Consider the following 21,024-nt stretch of genomic DNA (forward strand, 5'->3'; position numbering starts at 1 on the left):
GTTGGATGGAGGGCTGCTGTTCTGAGCCCAGGTTTACTGCCCTCTTTAAGATCCTAATGAAATGGAGGGCTACTTATCGCCAAGCCTCTGTCCCAGCACACAGGCTTTTAACAGGCCGGCACAGGGCATAGGGCAAGGATCTTAAAGAGAAGGAGGCGGGAGAGGTAGAAAAGACAGGGGATGTAAGAGGATTGATTGGCCTCTAGAGAATGCCTCCAAAAAGGTATATGTTTACTTTGAGAGGCCAACTCAGCGCGTTAACTAAAGTGACCATTTGCAGTTTTATGAATATTGAGTAAACAAGTTTGATATGGAATACCATGTCCAATATTTACGTGTGGCTTAACTGCTTATGGTCATGTTCGCTTTTCAATCCACCTGTAGAATATCAAATGAAATGACTCCACGTAGGGTCAGATTTTTCCGTTCGAAATTGGAGGTGGCGTAGCCACGGCGAAATAATGAAATCACCTCTCGATGAAAGCTACCTGTGGGTGCGCTGAGGGGGAGAGTGCCCAGTCGCCTTGCAGTTTCCTGAGCTCTGTGTTCAGCCCCTATCCACTGGCTCTCTCACTGATGGAATTCATTTTCTCAAAAGGAGGACAACTCCTTGGAAAGTTAATTAGCGGGGAAACAAGCGGAAGGGAAGTAGGAAACGAGAAATGACCCAGCTGCCAAAAGTAATAACATTTTCATTATTTATTTCATTATTCATTTATGGATGTGTTCAGACAGAATTAATAATAGAAATCCCTGGGAGAAGATGTTTGTGCTGGAACCCTATTATGTGCGGGCCAAGACCAGTAGCACAAGTTAGTTAACATGCACACATGTACTGCCCCCAAACAAATAACGCATCAAGTCCTGAATATCCCTCCCCTACTCCACGCCTTTCAATACTCTCAATTTCAATTAATCAGTTCAGACAAGGTGAGGGATTGATTTCAAGTTGTTCCAAGTGAATTCCACGGAAACAAAATGAAAGTGAACTTCTAAATGAGATCACCAGGTAGAGTATCAAGGATTTTCTTGTAACTGAATGATATGATATTCCATGTTAGCAACGGAATGCCTTTCAGAAGCACAACAAAAGAAAAACAAAAGTTACTTTTTCAAATTCCCTTTGGAGTATGTGTGCTCTGTCTGCTGTTAAGTCCAGAACATGACGCATTGATATCTACCCTGATTTGGCTAATGTTAACTTCTCTGTCAGTGTTTACTTGAGCACTTCCAGGCTAACTCTAAACTCATTTCCCCACTGATATCCCAAACACTCGTCCAGGATGTGCTCTGGAGAAAATGAGTTTGGAAAAGAGTTTCTGATCATTCAAGCCACAAGTCTAAATATCCACATTACAGAAACAGATCATCTTTTCACTTTCAATCCAGACATATATGATAAGTCTTGCCGTTTCATTTTGGCTAGTTATTTAATAAGTCTCCCCCCAACCCAACATTTATACACCATCATTAGGAAAATTGGGAACCGATGGCAAGTAGGTTTTTGATCACCGGGAATTGTTTTGGGGATGGTTTGAATGAGGGAAGAGGAGTTAGAAAGACAGTGGTGGGTGGTGGCCACTTGCATGTGAGTCTGGTGTTTTTACATGAACCATACGTAAGGCGCCCCTTCCCAGCTCCTCGCAGCTCAAAGCTCCGGGGCCACGGCCATGTGTGAATAATCACCCAGGGGCCCCTCTGGCCCAGCCAGCCCGCCCTGGCTCATGGGAGGCCAGAGCAAGGGCTGGGAGAGGGGGGGTGAAGGGCCCGTGGGGGTGGGGGGTAGCGGGGGAGGGGGGGGGGGGGGTGGTTGCGCTGATGGGAGGGGTCGTAAACGTTAACACGTTGAGGGGTTTGGATATCCTTGCAAGCTTGTCTCATTAGCAGCTAATTGGCTGGACTTTTCTCCATCTTTTGTTCTACGCTGCGTTTGTCTTTTCTCACGGAGCGCGAGAGAGAGGAGAGAGGTGGAAGGGTGTGGTGGGGGGAAGGGTGGAGGGGGGGGGGTCTGTGAAGGCGGGGGTTGGCATGTTACTCTGAGCTTCTCTGGGAGAGTTAAGTCTACATTACGGCAACATAAACACTCCTGTCCCGCGATTAACCTTAAAAAGCAACTGAGTGCAAAATTGTGCGCTCAACCTGCTCAACCAAATTAGCCCTCAGATCGAGGAGAGAGAGAGAGAGAGAGAGAGAGAGAGAGAGAGAGAGAGAGAGAGAGAGAGAGAGAGAGAGAGAGAGAGAGAGAGAGAGAGAGAGAGAGAGAGAGAGAGAGAGAGAGAGAGAGAGAGATAGGAGTGTGTGTTTGTGTGAGAGAGACTTCTTTTCCTCTTACCACATTTCCCCTCATTCACCTTTCCCAACTGGGAAATGCAAGGAAAATGTCAGCACAGCTAAACTGCCAATGATTACCAAAGGTTTCTCCCAGCACTCAACCCAAAACAGACATATTGAAATTGTCATACAAAGGGACGGCCTATATTTTCCACAGATGAGTCTAAGAACACAGTCATTAGGATAGGATTACACATTAGATGTATAGGTGTAGGTGACAAGAAACTGCATTGTTGTTCCTGGAAAGAAGAAAAGAATGTGACAGGCCTTAAGTTATTTTCTTATCTCCCAATGTTAGTTCAGATATACTGGATTGCTTGCATGCCCAACGGAACCCTCCCCATCAAGCCTTGGGCTATGGCTAATGTTGTGATTGGTGAGTCCAAGATGGAGGGCAGAGGATGTTCTCTAAGGACTTCACTCACATTCTCTCTCTCTCTCTCTCTGTCTCACATGTTCTCTCTTTCTCACCCCCTCCATCCTTCCGTTCCTCTCTCTCTCTCTTCCTGCCTTTGATACTGCTGCATTCTCACTGTGCCCTGAATGCCAATAAGGACTGGGTGGACTCCAGGTCAAATGTCCATTCCTGTTACGTTTGGTGGTTTTATTTGTTTTTGAAAGGTATCGAATTTCAGGAAACCAGGATTCAGGCAAAACTATGTCTGCTTCAATCTGTTTTAATAGAGATCATTAAACAAAATTGACAAGAATGCGTGTATGCTCATGTTTGTGGCTGATTTTACAGTGCTTCAGTTCAATAGAAACAAATCAAAACTCTCTTTAGCTGTCAGGCATCTGAATATTCTTAGCTGCGTCCCTGTATTTTATTACAAACAGGTGCATGATGTAACTGCATCACTAAAACTCAAATGGGATTTTTTGTGTGTGTGTGTGGGGGGGGGGGGGGGTAAACAAGCTCACTCACGGCTCAGGCATTCATGAGAGCACTGCGCCACTGTTACGGTATGCAGAGAAGGACAATTCGCAGAAACAGCGGAAAAAGTCCGCTTGCACGATGGTTACAATTAAGCGCCGAGTTGTGCTTGAAAAGGAGAGCGGGCTCTGTTTTCTGTTAGGAGAGCTTCCAGAAAGGAGGAGAGGCAAGGTCGCGCTCCTCATCTGCTGTTTAACACCTGACACCCAAGGCCAAGCTGGGGGGGGTTTTAAACCGCACAGTCACGCACGGAAGGGAGGAGAACCAAAAAGGAACAAGCGCCCCATTCCCGTTTGTCTCGTTCCCTTATCAGAGAGAAACACCTATAGAGGGATCATTCTGCCGGGGTTATTGGCTACGAGGCTGGACACGGTGCATCCTGGGAGGGGGGAGAAGTGGGTGAGAGTGGGGCCTGCCGTGCGGTAAGAGGGCGGAGGTTGCACATGTGGGCCCTGGCCTCGGCTCGACACATCAAGAGCCTCGCAGCGAAAGCAGTACCGACACTGACCTCCCTGAGACCCAGCAACTGAAACAGCTCCTAACAAGGCATTAGCAGCACAGTAATGTGCTCCCCCACCCCCACCTCCCCCCCTCACCACCTCCTTCTTCTTCTTCTTCTTCTGAGGCCCACAGCTGCGGAGGGTGGGGGGGTGGCAGGGTGCAGGGCAGACCAAGGGGAATGTGATGCCTTTACCCCAACCTCATGGGGCAGCAGGAGGGGTTGGGGAGTGGGGGGGGGGGGGCGGGGGGGCAATTCTTATCAAAAACATTCAGGGGAGGGGTGGGACAGTAAGTTTTTCAAGGTCCAGAGTTGAGAGAGACCCTAGTTGAATCGGATCCACGTGTACCAGCCTCGCATGCGAACGTGATACGATCAATCTCCAAATCATTACAAATTAGCCCTCCCCGGCCTTCCATAATATTATAATTACGATTGTGTAGTCGGGGAGCTTATTTTTGTCCTCTGAAAACCGTAGAGGTGTGTGTGTGTCTCGGTTTGGCGCGCGTGCGTGCGAGCGTATGGCGGTCGTCTCCGCGCCACTCTGGAGTCTGGCGGAGAGAGCAGCCTCATCTGTTACCGGGCCGAGCCGGCCGGCCCTCCACGTGAAGTAGAACGACAGGGTGTCACCGCGGACGACAGTGATGGATGCGCCAAATTCCGTAGGCAACTTGGGCAATTGGACACATTAACAACAGGCACCTGCTTTCCCCCCGTACAAATCTATTAAAAGATAACAGCAATGGCGGATCCCGCTCTATTAGTAAATTATAGCTCTGTCTGCTCCGTGAGGGTGGGCCTCCCTTGTGTTATAGCTAGTCTCACAGTGCCACCCAGTGGCCAGGTTTGGCACTGCGTGGAAATGCACCGAGCAAATGTGCTGACCCAAACGCAAACCCAAACCAAGTCTGATTCAAAAATATGTTTTGTTATACATAAACAAGACAGGATGAAGTCAATTTCCCACAATTGCTCAATTGAATACAGCTGAAAAGCTCATTCTCCTCCACTGCATTGCTTTTCAACATCCTCTCCCGAACGTGATACGAGACACATTGCTAAAGGTTTTTCTTTATGGGAATCAATATGCCAGTGTGGTTTGAGCTTAAACACTGAGCATCTAGTGCATTTAATAATCAGTCCAAAACGGCTCTGGGCACCTGATATTCCCTAAGAGAAAGCCATAACACGCAGGCAATCACAAGATAAACAGAACACGCCAGACACAGGAACAGACATGCCATGTGAGCAAGGTGCAGGTCTACCATGACCAAACTGCTTGAGGCACGTCTTAATTGCTTTTGGGGGGTTGGACCTTCCCAACTAGGCCACAGTTGATGACTAGAATGATAACCTCAATCAGTTAACACATCAGCCCAGCACATGTGTGTGTGTGTGTGTGTGTGTGTGTGTGTGTGTGTGTGTGTGTGTGTGTGTGTGTGTGTGTGTGTGTGTGTGTGTGTGTGTGTGTGTTGAGAGAGAACATTTCTCCATCTGTTAGTACATTGTTTGACAGTACAAGTCACGTATGTTAGTACAAGTTGTTTGACAAACTAGATCATAAATCTAGTCACCTCCAGGGATAACTGCAGCATACAGGTATTGATGCAGACAATGTGGCCAACGTTAAACTCATGAGTCATAAGATATGACCCTCTCAAGGCCTCCGGTATAAAACTGTAGGACTAGAACCACAACTTTCAACATGAGGCCATTAAGCAGTGACCACTTAGGGCTCAGGTATTGTGTCACGTAAAATTGCTGTGAGTAAATATTTCTGAGTGAGCTTTTGCCGGTGCAGGGCGAGTATAAAAAGAACGACACCCGTAAATACTTTTACAGCAGGCGATTTGTCAGGACGTGTAAATGTCTCCCATTCCCAACAGCGGTCAGAGTAGAATTTACAGTCTCCTGGAAAGTGACAATGCACAAAAAAAGATGACTTTTTACTCTCTCTTCTCTTTCAGACCACTAAAACCTTCCCATAAATCTTTGCTCATCCCCCTCCCCGACGTCTGCTGTTGTCAGATATCACACCGTGACAATGCCTTCCGCCATCATAGTCGTGACAGAAATATGATATGTGAAACTGCAATGTCACATCACTTAACGTGATTTAGCCTACGTTGGCCCTCGCCATTTTAATCAATCAAAATTGTCACAGACCTTTTTTCTCCCCATAGTAATGATTGTATGGTGCGATTCTTGAGTTGGGGTGATCTATAAGACTTACCCGGAACTCTGATTTATGAGGGCCGTCAGCTAATATACTGAAGAGGTCCTTCTGTGCAGTTCTTGCCAGGGTTTCTATCAAATTGCCAAATAAGTAGGCCAGTATTGCCTTCTGGGCAATGGAAGAGACCGCTCATGGAAAATCTCTGACTTTATGTGTGTTTGAACCCTATATATCGCTGCGCTGTGCCACCTGACTGGGTCCCCCTGTATCTATAAATCTGTCAGATAATGGTTCCTACAGGCTTGGTTGAGTAGCCATCTAATTTAGAAACATTTGATGCTGTTTAAGCAGTCTAAAGATGCAGGGGATGTGGCCAACCGGACAATCGTGTTTGTGAACCACGTGCTTATATCTGAGAAGTGCACTTTTAACATGTCTCATGGTCTACTGTAAAGGTAGGTGATATACTGGATCCAAGTTTGGCTTCCAGCCCACCATGGGTGACATTACAATGAATACATTCGGTGGTTCACTCCTGGTCGGACGAAACATGAACTGTGACATACCTGTGACCACAATGGAGTGACTGGATCCACAGGCCAGCAGTTTCACCCTGCCAAGCTTCCCCAGGGTGAAGCCTCTCAGCTGGGCCTCCTCTGGGCCGACATACCCCCGCACGTTCCGTCCAGTCTGTCCCAAGTCTCCACTGCCCCAGCACAGCAGGTCAAGGTCCACACCTGGCTCACCCTGCCCAACCAACACAACAGCCAAGGATTTAATCTACATTTTTTTTATGGTTAATGAAACGTTTTTTTGGTTTTTTTTACTGTGCAAAGTGTTGACTGTTGCAAACATTCTCCCAGCCAGCAAAGGTAGCGTGTGCACATTTTCTTTTCCATGTCACTGTGGTCCTAAACTAATCAGCAAACCAATAAGGGATGGCAAGGGTCCTCCCGGGTTTCTAATGAACTGTGGCTCTGACGTGCATCACCAATATCTTCCCCAACATGTTTATTTAGAATCTGCCCTGTGTGGTAATTAGATCCTAACCCTCAGGAAAATGCACATGAAACACACACACAGGCATGCAGACACACACACACACACACACACATAGGGAGACACACACAGGAAGACACACACACCCAAAGGCATGCAGACAAAAACACACACAAGCAGACACACACACACAAAAACACACACACTTCCCCTCTCTGAACAGCAATATTATCATCACGCTTCCAACCACTGAATATTGGATTTTTTTCTTCTTTTCTGAAAGAGCGAACCAATAGATAACCTATTATAAAACTATAAGAGATCAATAGCTAATTTCTCTGCATTGATTACCGTTTGGACATTTAACATGCGCCCTGTGGCCACAATATTCATTCTGTGGACTTGGATCCCCACTAGCCCTCATGAGTATTAAATTATCGATTCAGGCAGAGGACTAAAAATGTCAAGCTGTTCATTAATCTTAATAAAGGACCAGAGTTGACCAATGCGCCCTCTCTCCTTAAGCGGTGAACCACTCCAACCAGGGGTACACAACGACAAAGACAGACTAATGAACTTAAACTCGAGGATGTGATTCCAGCGTCTGTCATTGATGAAGCAATCAAACTGCCCTGGGGGCCACTGCGATACTGTGTTCATCCATCACTCGCGTACACCTCGGCAGAAAGACAGAAGCTTTATGGCAACAATAAAAGCACACAAGCACGTTTGTTTTCATGCGTAACTCTTTTCTGAAAAAGGTGACCTTGTGTCACGGCGTTTAATGATGTCCACAGAGAGAGAGAGAGAGAGAGAGAGAGAGAGAGAGAGAGAGAGAGAGAGAGAGAGAGAGAGAGAGAGAGAGAGAGAGAGAGAGAGAGAGAGAGAGAGAGAGAGAGAGAGAGAGAGAGAGAGAGAGAGAGAGAGAGAGAGAGAGAGAGAGAGAGAGAGAGAGAGAGAGAGAGATTCTGCTCTGATACAGGGTACGACTTGTGTGAAATCATCTGTGGGTGGTACGCTCCTGCTTTGTCTGTCAAGCAGTGGTGGGACTCTTTGATGTTTGGTGGCGTTTTTATAGCGCTGCGATAGTGATTGACAGTTTGGCTCACCCCTTGTGGAGATCAAAAAGCTCTGTTACCCCTGACAAGAGTTCACAACCTTGCCATACTGCTAGACAAGTTGACATCAAAGCGTCCCGCATGTGGAATTTAAGATAACTCTGTGGTTGTAGTTGAGCTGAATGCAATTCCACTTTGCTGTTGATTAACCACTCCATCCAGCAGAGGGCACTGCTTCTTCCAGTCCGGAAACACTAAGATGATCATCTCAGTGGATTCATTCCCTTTACACATCCAGACTATTGTGTCCATCCATATACAATTTAAAACATTGAGGTTATATGCATCAGTCAAAGCTTTTAGAAACAACAAATACACAATAACACATAAAAATCTGAATTGTCAACACATTCTCACTTGAACTGACTATTTTGTCTTCCTGTCGTGTACATCACAAAAGAAACACAGGAACAAGTGAACAAGCCACAAGTAACATATTTCCATATGTCCAGATTCATTGCCTTTGCTTTCTAACATAAGTTAATTGAATCTGCCTTCCCTGTACAGGTTGGCTGGAACAGATGACTTTGTTCCCAGGGTTCTCGATTGTTGTTCTCCAATGAGGCCTCTAAACAGAAACAGGAGACTACAGACAGACAAGACCATGCCCATTACACATGCACACCCTGCTGTGAATTATTCAGGGCAGCAAATCTAGATTTGTAGAGTTGAGACCTTACAACACTGCCTAAACAGACCACCCCACACATCCTTGTTAAGTTGGACAGGAAGTTGGGGAGGCACCTAGTCGATCACAGTACCGCTTAATTTATTTACCTAATAAATTACTTTGATTTAAGTTACTTGTATGTGTTACAGGTTCATTGTCATGGTGACATGTTTCTTTTTTCAGCCATCTCGAATGGATTGATACACATCCACACCTGCAAGTAAATCACCGACACGATCCTCGTGAAAAAAGCTTTTAGCAAAGACAATGCGAGTGAACTGCGGATTAAACTGACCTGGGAAGATGACATTACACAATCTTTCCTTCTCTTCCTCTTCTGTGTTTTGGTAAGTGCTAGGTCACCTTGTTGTCACTTCTCGTTTACTTTAGGGCTGTCAGTTGTGATTCAGTTGACCATGACATCAACAGAAACACTCCCTCTCAAGCTCTGCACTCACTGCCAAGGCAACACTGCCTAGTTACCACTGCATGGGTGATAACACACTGTAATTCCAACCCAGACTACACAATGTTTAAGAAAACACAGTAACACTGCCACCCAGTGTAGAAAGGCCTGCATGTAATAAATAGCCGACAGTGTGCTCTATGCACCCCTCTCTGTCTCTGTCTCTCTCTCTCTCTTTCTCTCTCTCTCTCCCATGTTTACTGTATTACTTTTTCATGACAAGGATTCTAACTTAGCACCTTAATAACGAGTTGGAAACAATTCTTTGGAGAAAAGTGTCTGCTCAATGAATAAAATGTGAAAGTATCATTACATATTCTTTATATATCTCACCCTTCTGTGTCCATTTCACCAGGATGTTGAGGAGCCACAGAAGCGAATGTTTCTCAGCCTCACTTACTGAATGTCTTGAGGCACATGTTTCGTCAACAAAGTCAATATCCGTTGAGCTACACTTCCCACCTACATTTAAACAATGAACGTACAGAACCCACATTATCACACATTCAGATACCTTCCTGAAACTATTTCACCCACATGTTGAGGGGGCACAAGAGTAGCTTTCTCAGGTCCACTAGTTAACTAGATGACACTAATTGACAGGGTGCGCCACATGTGGATAATTATGATAATTATTGATGAGCCAGAGTATGGATAATGTGATTCTCTGTGACATGTATCATTTTTCATAGGCACTCAAGCTTTTATGCAATACAGAAAAATATGCATTTAATGAAATGTTTTTGATATTTTTTATTGAAAATAATAATCCAACACCAAACAGAGGTCGAAGCTTAGAAACCAGCACAACAGAACTGTTAACCATCACAATAAAGACATATCTCATAAATGTAAAGTCAACTCGCAAAAAGTCACACAACAAAGATTGTCCACGCTGTCATTCACGTTTCCCCTTTAATGTTAACAGCAACGCTGGTTGTTCCTGTTCTCACGATCACAGTTGTTGTTACTAACAGGAGAAGACCCTGCACTGTGAGGGCCACATCTGGTTCTTCACCAGGCTCAGTTGGGCCTGCTGAACTTATGCACGCTCCAAACTAACAGAACCACCGACAGTGCCACCACTGCCACCTGGTAGATGAGGCAATGGGACGACTTGGTCTGCAGCTGGTAGGCTGCCAAGGTCCGGCGGTATAGACGACCTTTCACCTCCTCTACAGCTTCACAAGTATAGATCCCAGCATTAGCCTTGGTGGCATCCAGGATATAAACCCCACTGTTGTGGACAAGGTGCTTGGCACTGAGCTGAAGCGGTTGCCCAGAAAAGTGCCAGTGTACTTGTGCCAGGTTGAAGTCCGACCGGCATGGCAAATAAACTGTGTCTCCTGAAGAGAAAGCGTGGTTGGTGAGGCCCAAGTAGACTGCAACACAAAAACAGACGTGGAGAGGGGAAGGGCATTTTGGTCATGTCTGGTGTATTCGGTTGAATAATTCCATGGGAATTCATTTACCGGAACATTTACCTGGCACAGGACACATCGAGGCATCACCAGACTCTAGACTTTGAATCATGTTCCTGAAAAGGGAAGGTCAAATCTGAGGAAATATAAACATTGTCACTTGCTTCCTTATACTTATTCTCCATCGTCACTTGATTTCCCATTTACAGAAAGATAAAGTGAGTGAAAAAGTGGTCCTGGATACGTCCAGGGTGACAGAAATCTAATGACATTATTATGGTGTAATCTGCCACATGAATTTGAGAATGTGCAGAAGTGTACATGCTGTAGGCCAGAGGCACAGGAGAGCAGCTGGCTGTGCTTGTGTCCCACCCACAGTAGGGATCTCTCGCCAGAACACAGTCAACACAGGAATCGTAGCGGCCACAGTCTCTCAGAGGCATCTGAACGACTCCAGAATCTGAGCCAGCGAATAACTGTCCCTGTGACAGAACATTATACAAATATATTTGTATCATAATATAATTGCAGAAACACAGGAAGAAAACGAGGCCCCAATGTGAGCTATTGTTAGCATTTATATACCGTGTTGGAAGACAGGCGCAGAACTTTGACAGGTTCTGGAGTGTGGAACACCTGGACCTCCTCCACAATGACTGGGTCACCTGCATAATTCACCGCTTTAAGAATTTTTCCGTCATCTGCCAAGAGAACAAGCATTCCTAAATCTAAAAGGAAGTTGAACTTGACATGACAAATGGCAAAATGTGTGAACCCCATCGAACTGACCGTCTAACTTAGTCAATTGTGAGGGCTTGTTTGGCTGGCTGTATGTTGTACCTGTTCCAATGAACATCACATTGTGCAATTTTCCATCCACAGCTTCTACAGTGTCCACTACAATCTTAGAAAATGGAGCCCCTCTTTTCAGAAGCAGTGGACCTGATGTTAGCAGTGGTATTGCATCCACCATGAGGGGTCGATCTTGTGCAAACAGTAAAGTGCTGTCTGGGAGTCTCTGGGAGCTCTCTATTCCCATGTCCCTCGCCACATTGTTGATACACTTCAAAAAGACCAACAATTGAATATACAGGTATGAAGTAGAACAAAATAAGAAGGCAAAAACTCAATGCCACATCTACGATCTTTGTTGAGGAGTTTGGTTACATTAACATTGATCTATTTTACACATGAATTTATTTTGGGTAAGTCAGTGCAGCACATGACCTTTTTGACCCTTATCCCCCCCCAGTACACAAACTTCAAGCTGGTAAAAGGAACACGTACCGCTCCAGGTCTGGGGACAGGCTCCGCCTTGCTGGGCCCTCCCTGCCCATCCTTTGGGGTCCAGTACCCACCTTGGCTGAACACGAGTCCAACGTCAGAAACACTGAAGGCACACACTGAAGATACCTCTGAGAAGACCCTTCAACAGACAGACCAAGTCATGTTCTCAAGCTAACTGTGATGGATCCGAAATAATAAGTACACATGACGTATGTTACTGTTTATTGTCGAAATGCCTAACTTACGATTGGGGAGTGAAGACCGCGTAAAATATGCTCTTCCTCCAGTTCTTGCCTTGAAGAAGGAAGACGTCCTGGACTATGGCAGGCAGACTGGACCCAGACGGCAGAGGACAGTCCAGACGAGCCTTCAGGAAGCTTGTCCATTTCCCCTGTAAGGTCCGCTGACCACCCGTGTCCCCCTACAATTCACCCACTCAAAGTTAGATCTGCTTGATAAGGGAAAAAAACTACTGTTGTGCTTTATGCCATGTGATCTTATAGTGCACATGCGGCTGGCAGTGCAAACTAACTGAACAGGCACTGCAGGATATACTGTATTTAAGGCGATGTTGAAGACTCCAAAAGTCATGTTGTGTGAGCATACCTTGCAGACTCTTGCTACCCGTGATACTCTGACTTTGCCAGGGAAGTCTATATCCATGGCCTCCTCGGTGAAAAAGACATAGATTTTGTCATCGTCGCCCTCAGCGTTGTTGACACTCTCTGGGACTACCAGCATTTGTACCATTTTTGGTTCTGAAATGACAAACTAGAACTAGGAACTAGAGGTGATATGTGTTAAAGCTTACGCACAGCTTAAACTGCTGTGGGAAAAAATATGAAATGATACGACAAAACCTAACCACAATATATTGCTGGATTGGTTGAGTGGAATACTTTCCCAGTACTGTGTTAGATCATAGATCTGGTTTGAAGATCTTACCGTTCAGCCAGGCATTTCTCAATTCGGTTTTCAGTGGGGTGGAAGAGAAGCGTTGGAAAACCGTCTCAGTTCCCAAAAAGTTGGTGGGTGAAGCAGAATACAGATCAGGCCCTGAAAAGGCAACATTTTAGTCACAACAATAACAATTATAAAGTGATTTTTTTTTTGTCTGCAACACCCTAAATGTTTGTAACCTCAATGAGCACCCCTTCTTAATGTATCTTTGTCTGAGGTAGCATAGATAGTAAAAGGCTGGATGGTGCTCACCCAGCATGACAGAGGAATGTCTTTCAAAGGGACTGTAAGGGATTTTCCCTCTTCCATCCCGCCACTGCCCTTCCAATTCCATCTGACCATCAACAAAAGTCTAAAGAAGACACCGTACACATTGGTCGCACACACACAAAGGCCCCTAGAGGGAGACAAACACCTTAACAGGATCATTCTGAGCCAGTTAAAAACGGGACTAAATGGGTCTGTGGTCTATCATCAGTGTAAACACTTACCATGTTATCACAAATGGGGTCAAATGCATTTGTCCCACAGACAAACATTCTGCCATCATCCAATCTTTCCAGTGTCTTGACATAGTTCCTGCACTCAATCTAAAGAAGATTTACGTCATTGAGTTTCAGTGTGAACAATGATTTGTCTCACAAAATTAATCAAAGATTCGCTCTGATTTTGATCGGGGGTACGCATGATTTCACTGCCCCAGTTCACTCTGACAGAGTGTTATTTCAATAGAGGTGTATTCACCCACCTCAGCATTCTTTCCTTTATTGCTGCATTTTGTTTGTTGCTTTGGAGAAACCTTCCAGTACACCTGCACCGCCAGAAAACGTTGTTAACACAACACAAACAATCCATACCTACAGTAGATTCATTTCTCAATTGTCATGTTGGATGGTGATTTTTACCACTGCCTTTAGTTGTGAGACATTGCTCATATCAAGGGCATAAACAGCTTCACGAGCACCGAGGAACAGTAAACCCAGATCTTCTCTCAGCAAAATAGTTGTATAGTTGAAGACATGATTCTCTTGAAATGTCTTCAAATCATCTGAACAAAGACACATGAAGTAACACACAGTTACGGAGAGCACATAAATGGATAACAAATAGATATTCAGCCAATTTGATTTGTCTATGTGTAAACAGCGTACTCTGGTAGGGAATAATCTTCCGAGGAACACTGGTGGTTAGTGTCTTCTCCTCAGACGGCACCAGGGGAAGGATGAGGCTAATGAAAAGCCAGACAGTGGTGAACAGAGACATGCTGAATTTGTCAATCCTTGTCAAACACAAATAACATGCTTTCAGTGGAAGGCTAGCAGTTAACTGAACTACAACTCAATCACAATTATATGTGTAAGAAACATTGCAGTCCTGTTATATAATACTGTATGGCACTTCCTTTCCTAATTCAATGTCACAGCATAATTGTACTTTGTGACATCACACTAGAACATTTTTTCCAACCCTGACAATTTTAATCCTAACATTCTTACTTTTTTGAGTTATTTATATTAGGCCTATGATGTATCTTTAATAATATTGTATTATATTATTTGTGTTAGTGTAACTAATATACTGTGTATTTTATGTAATGTTTGGCAACGAAGTTGGAAGAACTTTTGGCATTCGAATAATAAAAAGTATAATAGGCTCGAGGCTTTTATTTTGAAGAAATATACTATAAACCGGAAACTGGATATGACGTACCACACTCGCGACACCGTTGGACCAGTAAATATGTCAACAAATCACAAATGAAAATAAAAAGGAAAATGCATGAGCAGTCATTATATGTTTCCATATAATGCCGTTATACTGTTTGCGGCACATCATAACTCATGTAGGCTACAGTTGAACATCAACATTAAATTTATGTAACAAATTGACACCATTTTGACATACTGTACACATCTATTGCAGGTTAATGTGTGAACAAGAACAGGAGATACAAGTGAACACACGTAGTCTTATATGAAATTAACGAGGCAGGTACTGTCGTAGGCGACACCAAGACCTTCGTATGCAGCCTCAAGTTTAAATGAATGCAATATTTTCTTCTGACCACAAGATGTCACTGTGCTCTTAATTTTCTATAATCTTCATCAGGAATAAAGCCCTGAAACTTCACAAGGCATCGTCCGATGTATGCCCATCTGGAGAAGCGCTGGCTCCTACCCCTTCTTCTGTATCCAACACCGGTACCCCAGATTCCTACCCCCTGCTCTGCACTAGTCCCAGATTCCTACCCCCTGCTCTGCACTAGTCCCAGATTCCTACCCCCTGCTCTGCACTAGTCCCAGATTCCTACCCCCTGCTCTGCATTCATCACACAGCTATCACCGACGGTGGAGGGCAGTATAGGCTTGTTTTGATTTCAACGTGTTCATAGCTTATTCTGCAGAAGAGTGCTAGTTAGTTCATCAGTAATGTTTGTGGCTAGACTGATGTGGTAATACTACCCTAAGTATACTTAAAAACCATGTATAGGCTTATTGAAATTTGGAGCAAGTGCATTACCTGTTGATGTATTTCCTGTTGTTGCTGATTTAAACGGAAGCACTAAATACTGTAACATTTCATATCCATGTGTTAATTGATAACATCATCTTCAAAGTATGTCTAACGCTATATTCAACATTTGAGAAGATGATTAAAATGCAACAAAATGATCTATGTCGGGGTGTCATATTTATAAGGAACGTTCGATTTTCTTTGATAGAGAACATAATCTTTAATTTCATATACAGTTTGCTCAAAGCAGTACAGTCTGCAAGCCCTGCCTCGAAAATAAGATCCACAGGGCACCATTTGGCAAAGACAGTTTCTCTACACAGCTTTATGTTTGCAGCCTTCACATGACTGACCTGCCCCTCTCAAGAATATACACATCTTTATCTCCACACGCACACTTTTGTTCACTTCAACAAAATGGCAGAAGAAAAAAAAAAAAAAAACTTACAAGAGTGATACATTCACATTTTTTTTTCTTCTTCAGAAATCAACATGTTTGTCTTCTCTGGAAAAGAGACCAAACAGTAAGAACACAAAGTTTAGCACAAAATCATATACATTTCATACACACATGCAAGTTTGAACACACAATAGCAGAGGACGTGTGGTTTTAAGCACAGGACACACAGATGGAACATACAGTAGATACAGTCGATGGACTTTTCTTTTGACCAAAGCAAGAGACATGTCAGCTGATTGAAAAAGCACGTTATATTCAATCCATCAGTCCACCAATTACAGCTTTGATATGTACAGTATTTACACACACACTGCCACATTTGCACACATACACACAATCACACACACAGACAAACACTCTCTTTCCCTTCCGGTCTGGTTCTCCCTCATCCACACACACTCACATTAACACACACACACACACTCACACACTACCCAATAACATTCCAAATGAACAGGTAAAACTCATTTCCATGGCAACACTGCCACAGCAACTCAAACTCAGGTTTTCAAACTTTCTCTGATCAACCCTTAGTTCATTCATTATGCTGTTGAGCGCATAGGACAGTACTGCTGACATGGCAACAATGGTCGATGGCTTCAATCTGACTCCAGCTCTTTCTAACTCCTTCCCTGCAACACTTTACAACAGTACTTGAAGGATCAGCAAAGTGTTCCTCATGACTAGTGCATCAATTAAATGACCCAGCAAACACAATTTTCAGGATCCAAGAAAATGTAACGTTGAAACACACACAACTCGGCACTCATATTCTCCTTGTTGGAAACCAGATATAAGTTATAGGGGCCGGACAGCAACACATCGGCAGTAACATGAATCTACTTTCACATACTCCACACACACAGAGGAGAGCGGGACAGTTACAGTGCCCAAAGCCACCAAAATTATTGTATCAACTCCGAGGGACACAAACCTGTATAAGGAAGCATCAAATCTCAGGAGAGTCTCTCGGTTGCCCTGTAAATGAACTTCAGAGTGTCAATCGAAAACATAGGTGACATATTGGAACACTTTAGGGACACTATCCAGAGTAATACTAAAATTTGGTTTCAGCCAATAGTAAGATAGAAAGTTTCAAAAACACCAACACAAAGGGGTTTACTTCCTATCAACTTCCTGCCCATTTTCCGTCCACTTCCTGTCTCCTCGTTTCTACACAGCCTCTAGGTGACTATAGGGTCACCACTCCAGAGAGAGAGGCACATTACAAAATAAAGAAAGGCCATTCAGTATTGAGAGAAGGAAGCAGCATGATGACGCGTCAGTATTCCAGTCACTGGCACAAGCCTCACGCTCCAGGACACGGGTGCTGAGTCACGCACCTCGACTCAAACACGGTTCTCGTCGGCGAGGCCGCACAACCAACCACACATCAGAAAACACAGACTAAGGGAATCAGACACACAAATTCAACTTCCAAACAAAGTGACTAATGAGAACAGCGGCAAGTGTAAATGACTTTGAATAAACAAAACACCTTAAGACTTCGAACTGATACGTTTAGTTTTCACACATCGTACGACAACAAATATTTTGCTATGGCCTTTTTATTCGTGGACGGGGGATTGGTGCAAAGGTCTTGGGGCTCCACGTGTGTCGGTCTGAGATGATTGTGAAACGAGTTCAATAGCTCAATAACTTTCAGCAAAAGTTTTTAAATACAAATAAACAACTTAATGCACGCATTGACAGTTTACTACCCGCTTGTCTGCGTGTCGTTCTCTCTGTCTCTCTCCCTCTCCCTGTCTTTCTCTCCCTGTCTTTCTCTCCCTGTCTTTCTCTCCCTTTCTGTCATCCGTATGGCTGTGTGTGCACATGCTTGTGTGTGTGTTTGAGTCTGAGGTGTCTGGTGTCTGTGTGTGTCCGTGTGTGTGTGTTTGGGGGGCCTGCCAGCTGTGTTCCAGTTGTGGACTCTCTCCAGTCCTACTGATCCTCTGTCCCACCCCACCCCACCCACCCCACCTGCTCCCCCAACAGGCTAGCTGGGCTCATTACCGCTTGTTTACGTCTCGCCCCTCCATCTGCTTTGGCTCTAATAAGACCCGCGTCAATGTGCACAGCTCCAACCACTGCAGTCACTCAACACTCGAGCTATCTGTTGATGTATTGCTCGCACAGTTCAACACGGCCTACAGCAGTCTCTCTCTATACTTTTGCACCTCGCCACTGACCTGCCACGATGGAGTCATTGTCATCATGTACAACCGCTATTCCACTACATAAGGTAGAGGACATGTTTCAGTAGTATTGGGTTGTCCTCAAGTGATGCATTTACTAAATAAATGACTTGTTAGTTAGAACTTGTCTTCCAGTCCCACACGATGGGTGAGGACAGAAAAGAGAAATCATATTTCTGACTGATACTGCTTCATGAAGAACGATTATTTTCAATATGACTGATCTATACCCTTTTTCCAGAGCACGGAAGCTACAAATTAAATCTCAGTCGGTTATCTCAGAAAACTGCACGCCGCACAACTGATCCAGGCCCTTTGCACCACCCTTCCATCCTCCCCAGGCTTGGTCCGAGGCTTGCCCAGACGAGGAGAGCCACGCCTGGGCTACATGAGGACGTTGGAGCGGGTGTCGGGCAGACGGAGAGCCACCAGGCCTCCGCACACCAGCACGGACGAGGCCATGAGGATGGGGATGGCCTTGGTGATGCCCACCAGAGAGCCGAAGATCAGGTTCCCCAGAACGGCCGCCAGCTTACACAGGGCGTTACAGAAGCCAAACCCTGTCCCTCTGGCAGAGAGAGAGAGACACACAGAAAGAGAGACACAGAGAGAGAGAGAGAGAGAGAGACAGAGATTGAAGTGAGGGAGATAAAGAGAACAGAATGAGGAAAGTAACTTTATGTTGCATGTATAAGTGCGGGTGTGTGCGTGTGTGCGGGCACACCTGCTTGATACCGGGTGTGTGTGTGTTGCTTTCCTGAACCAACCTCCTGTCTGTAGGATAGGACTCGGTGGTGACCACGTCTAGAGAGTTCCAGGCTGAGATACTCAGACCGTTATAAAGGCACAGCATGAAGATCATCATGGACTCACTGGTGCCGAACCACAGGAAGAAACAGCTGATCCCTGACAGGATCATGGAGCCACCTACACACACACACACACACACACACACACACACACACACACACACACACGTTAGCCAAAACCAACCCCTAAAAAATATACTTCTTAAAATGAATCATACTATAGAGTCAATTCTTTCACACCTAACATGGACAAACGTCCAATCTTATCCATGAGCAGAGCTGAGACGATGTTGCCGGGCAGAACGGCCAGCGTCCCCAGGAAGTTGATGAAGTACACCCAGTAGGCGCTGTAGTCGTCGTCGAACGTCATCTGACAGCCCGTCTTGTTGTGGGTGAAGGTACTATTGATGACCTCCGTTCCGTCAATCAACTTGGAGTCATCGATATCTGCCACCCAAAGGCAACAAGTGCCACATCTTAGACAGGACTATAATAGAGATTGTTATGTAGCTAAAGCTAGCCCGTGCCTATACAGTATGTTGCTATATGCCTGGTAAACACACTGTCCTTAGCGTTAGCGTTTGTCTTTATTGATGCTGCCTCGCCGTTCGGGCTCACCCGTGTTGAAGAATAAAGTTTCGATGAAGGTGCAGTTCCGGAAGATGGACCCCACGGAGGTGACGTCCTCGAAGTAACAGTTGCGGAACGTGGAGTCAATGAAGGTGACTGACCTCAGCTTCATACTGAGGAACCTGGTGTGGAACCGGAGATGAACACAATGATGCAGACTGTTTTGGTGGTCACACTCCATCATACAGTCAGGAGTTCTATTTCACCACGTTTTATAAAACATTTTAAAGGACTGGTCACACTTCACCTACTTTTACATTTCACACTGCTATGACTTCTGAATTCCAACCCAGGGCGAGGGTACACGGACCCTCTTTGGAATAGGCAATAACAATTTGAATCAATCTCACATCAGGACAGGTGCACTCTACCTGTCGTTTACAAAGAGCCCGTTGGAGTGGATCTGGTTCTCCAGGGTGAAGTTGAAGGTGAAGTCCTCGATGTGCTCGTTGCTGTGGGTCTTCACCTTGGAGGCGTAGTCGTCCGCCTGCAGGTGCTTGATGACGTCAGGAAACCACACGGACAGGCCGTAGTATCTGGAGGAAGAAGAGTGTCACCCTGTCACCCTGTCATCCTGTCATCCTGTCATCCTGTCACATAGTCACACTGTCAGGCAGGCAGGCAGGCAGGCAGGCAGGCAGGCAGGCTGACAGACAGACAGACAGACAGACAGACAGACAGACAGACAGACAGACAGACCCTGTCATAGCGTAAACGCTGTTCTGGCAGGATTCTCTGTTCTGGTCTCCTGGTTCCCTATCATCCTGCATGGGCTCTGTCTTCGCCTTCACATGCTGAGGCACCAATAGAGCTGTATTGATTGATCTCCCCCCCTCAGGCCCAGAACACCAGCTCTGCACTACTGAGGGGAGGTGACAGGGAGGCACAGCAGCCGTAAGCCCCCAAAAACCGTCGCTCAACTTCAGGACCAAACGAGTCAGCCTGCCACTGCCTGTGGCCCTTCACCAGCAAGGGGGGGAGGTGAGGTCGAGTTACGGAGGTGTGTGTGTGTGTGTGTCTGAGAAGCTCACCCAAAGGACAACGTGAACCACACGATAGCCAGCCTCATGCTGCTCTCCCGGAGGGGGTAGTTGAAACATTTCATGAGGTTCAGCCAGATCTGTATGAGGAGATAAGAAATAACACTCGTCTGTCAGTGTGTGTGTGTGTGTGTGGTTGGTCATGGTCCGGTCTGGCCCATCCGCTATCCCAGCAGGAGGAGAGGCAGCCGGGAGAATAACTCACCCCGTTGATCTCAGTCTTGCACCTGAAGAAAACCTTGGACACTGGATTGGCAGTCTCAGACTCCATCTCCACAAGCTCATCCATCTGCTTGGGGATCTTAATTCTGTTCACCTGGCCATTAAGGAAAAGGGGGGGGAGGGAGTTCAGCGACAACATTCTCGTGTTGGGACTGTTGACTGGTTAGTATATTTCAGCGGTATCTACAGTCCAGCCTTCTCTTGCTCTGGACTGTTCTTGCTGATTCACATTTGAAGTGAATTTGGAACTCTCTCGACAAAACTCTAAGCAACGTTTCTAACTGAAAGGG

General features: G+C 45.4%; 3 protein-coding genes across 4 annotated transcripts in view; all 3 read right to left on the bottom strand.

Moving 5' to 3' along the window:
- LOC146232819 (uncharacterized) overlaps positions 1–6,949 on the bottom strand; it is a gene marked incomplete at its 3' end in the record, with an annotated part of 272,531 nt that extends 265,582 nt beyond the window's left edge. Inside the window, exons 1-2 of the mRNA XM_084690016.1 lie at positions 6,923–6,949; positions 6,507–6,687 (exon numbers count right to left, since the gene is read on the bottom strand). Of these exons, the coding sequence (XP_084546142.1) occupies positions 6,507–6,687; positions 6,923–6,949 (208 nt within the window). The remainder of the gene's footprint in view (positions 1–6,506; positions 6,688–6,922) is intronic.
- A 3,036-nt stretch (positions 6,950–9,985) lies between these two features.
- LOC146232821 (semaphorin-4E-like) lies at positions 9,986–14,232 on the bottom strand. Its single transcript, XM_084690529.1, has 14 exons — positions 14,013–14,232; positions 13,767–13,909; positions 13,610–13,672; positions 13,353–13,451; positions 13,114–13,213; positions 12,847–12,957; positions 12,508–12,659; positions 12,147–12,322; positions 11,902–12,040; positions 11,455–11,677; positions 11,200–11,315; positions 10,936–11,096; positions 10,678–10,730; positions 9,986–10,575 (listed from the first exon to the last, which is right to left on the bottom strand). Exons 1-14 carry the CDS (start codon positions 14,122–14,124, stop codon positions 10,217–10,219), a joined length of 2,007 nt encoding a protein of 668 aa, XP_084546655.1. The 5' UTR covers positions 14,125–14,232; the 3' UTR covers positions 9,986–10,216.
- A 3,607-nt stretch (positions 14,233–17,839) lies between these two features.
- sv2ca (synaptic vesicle glycoprotein 2Ca) overlaps positions 17,840–21,024 on the bottom strand; it is an 18,902-nt gene continuing 15,717 nt past the window's right edge. Inside the window, exons 6-12 of one of the 2 annotated variants that reach the window (XM_084690435.1) lie at positions 20,740–20,828; positions 20,504–20,617; positions 19,844–20,008; positions 19,461–19,594; positions 19,083–19,289; positions 18,801–18,960; positions 17,840–18,601 (exon numbers count right to left, since the gene is read on the bottom strand). In XM_084690435.1, coding sequence (XP_084546561.1) covers positions 18,418–18,601; positions 18,801–18,960; positions 19,083–19,289; positions 19,461–19,594; positions 19,844–20,008; positions 20,504–20,617; positions 20,740–20,828 — 1,053 coding nt within the window. In that variant the 3' untranslated portion in view covers positions 17,840–18,417. Of the gene's footprint in view, positions 18,602–18,800; positions 18,961–19,082; positions 19,290–19,460; positions 19,595–19,843; positions 20,009–20,503; positions 20,618–20,717; positions 20,829–21,024 lie in introns of both variants that reach the window. The other variant, XM_084690434.1, reaches the window with a different exon arrangement.

Source organism: Hypomesus nipponensis, chromosome 24 (genome assembly GCF_054491055.1).
Source record: "Hypomesus nipponensis isolate SF chromosome 24, ASM5449105v1, whole genome shotgun sequence".
Taxonomy (NCBI): domain Eukaryota; kingdom Metazoa; phylum Chordata; class Actinopteri; order Osmeriformes; family Osmeridae; genus Hypomesus; species Hypomesus nipponensis.

Coding starts and splice junctions, on each gene's coding strand:
- LOC146232821 (XM_084690529.1), bottom strand. CDS start 14,124: ATGTCTCTGTTCACCACTGTCTGGCTTTTCATTAGCCTCATCCTTCCC. Junction 13,910..14,012: donor GAAGATTATTCCCTACCAGA/GTACGCTGTTTA, acceptor GTCTTTGTTCAG/ATGATTTGAAGACATTTCAA. Junction 11,678..11,901: donor CTGTCCCCAGACCTGGAGCG/GTACGTGTTCCT, acceptor GTCTTTTTGAAG/TGTATCAACAATGTGGCGAG.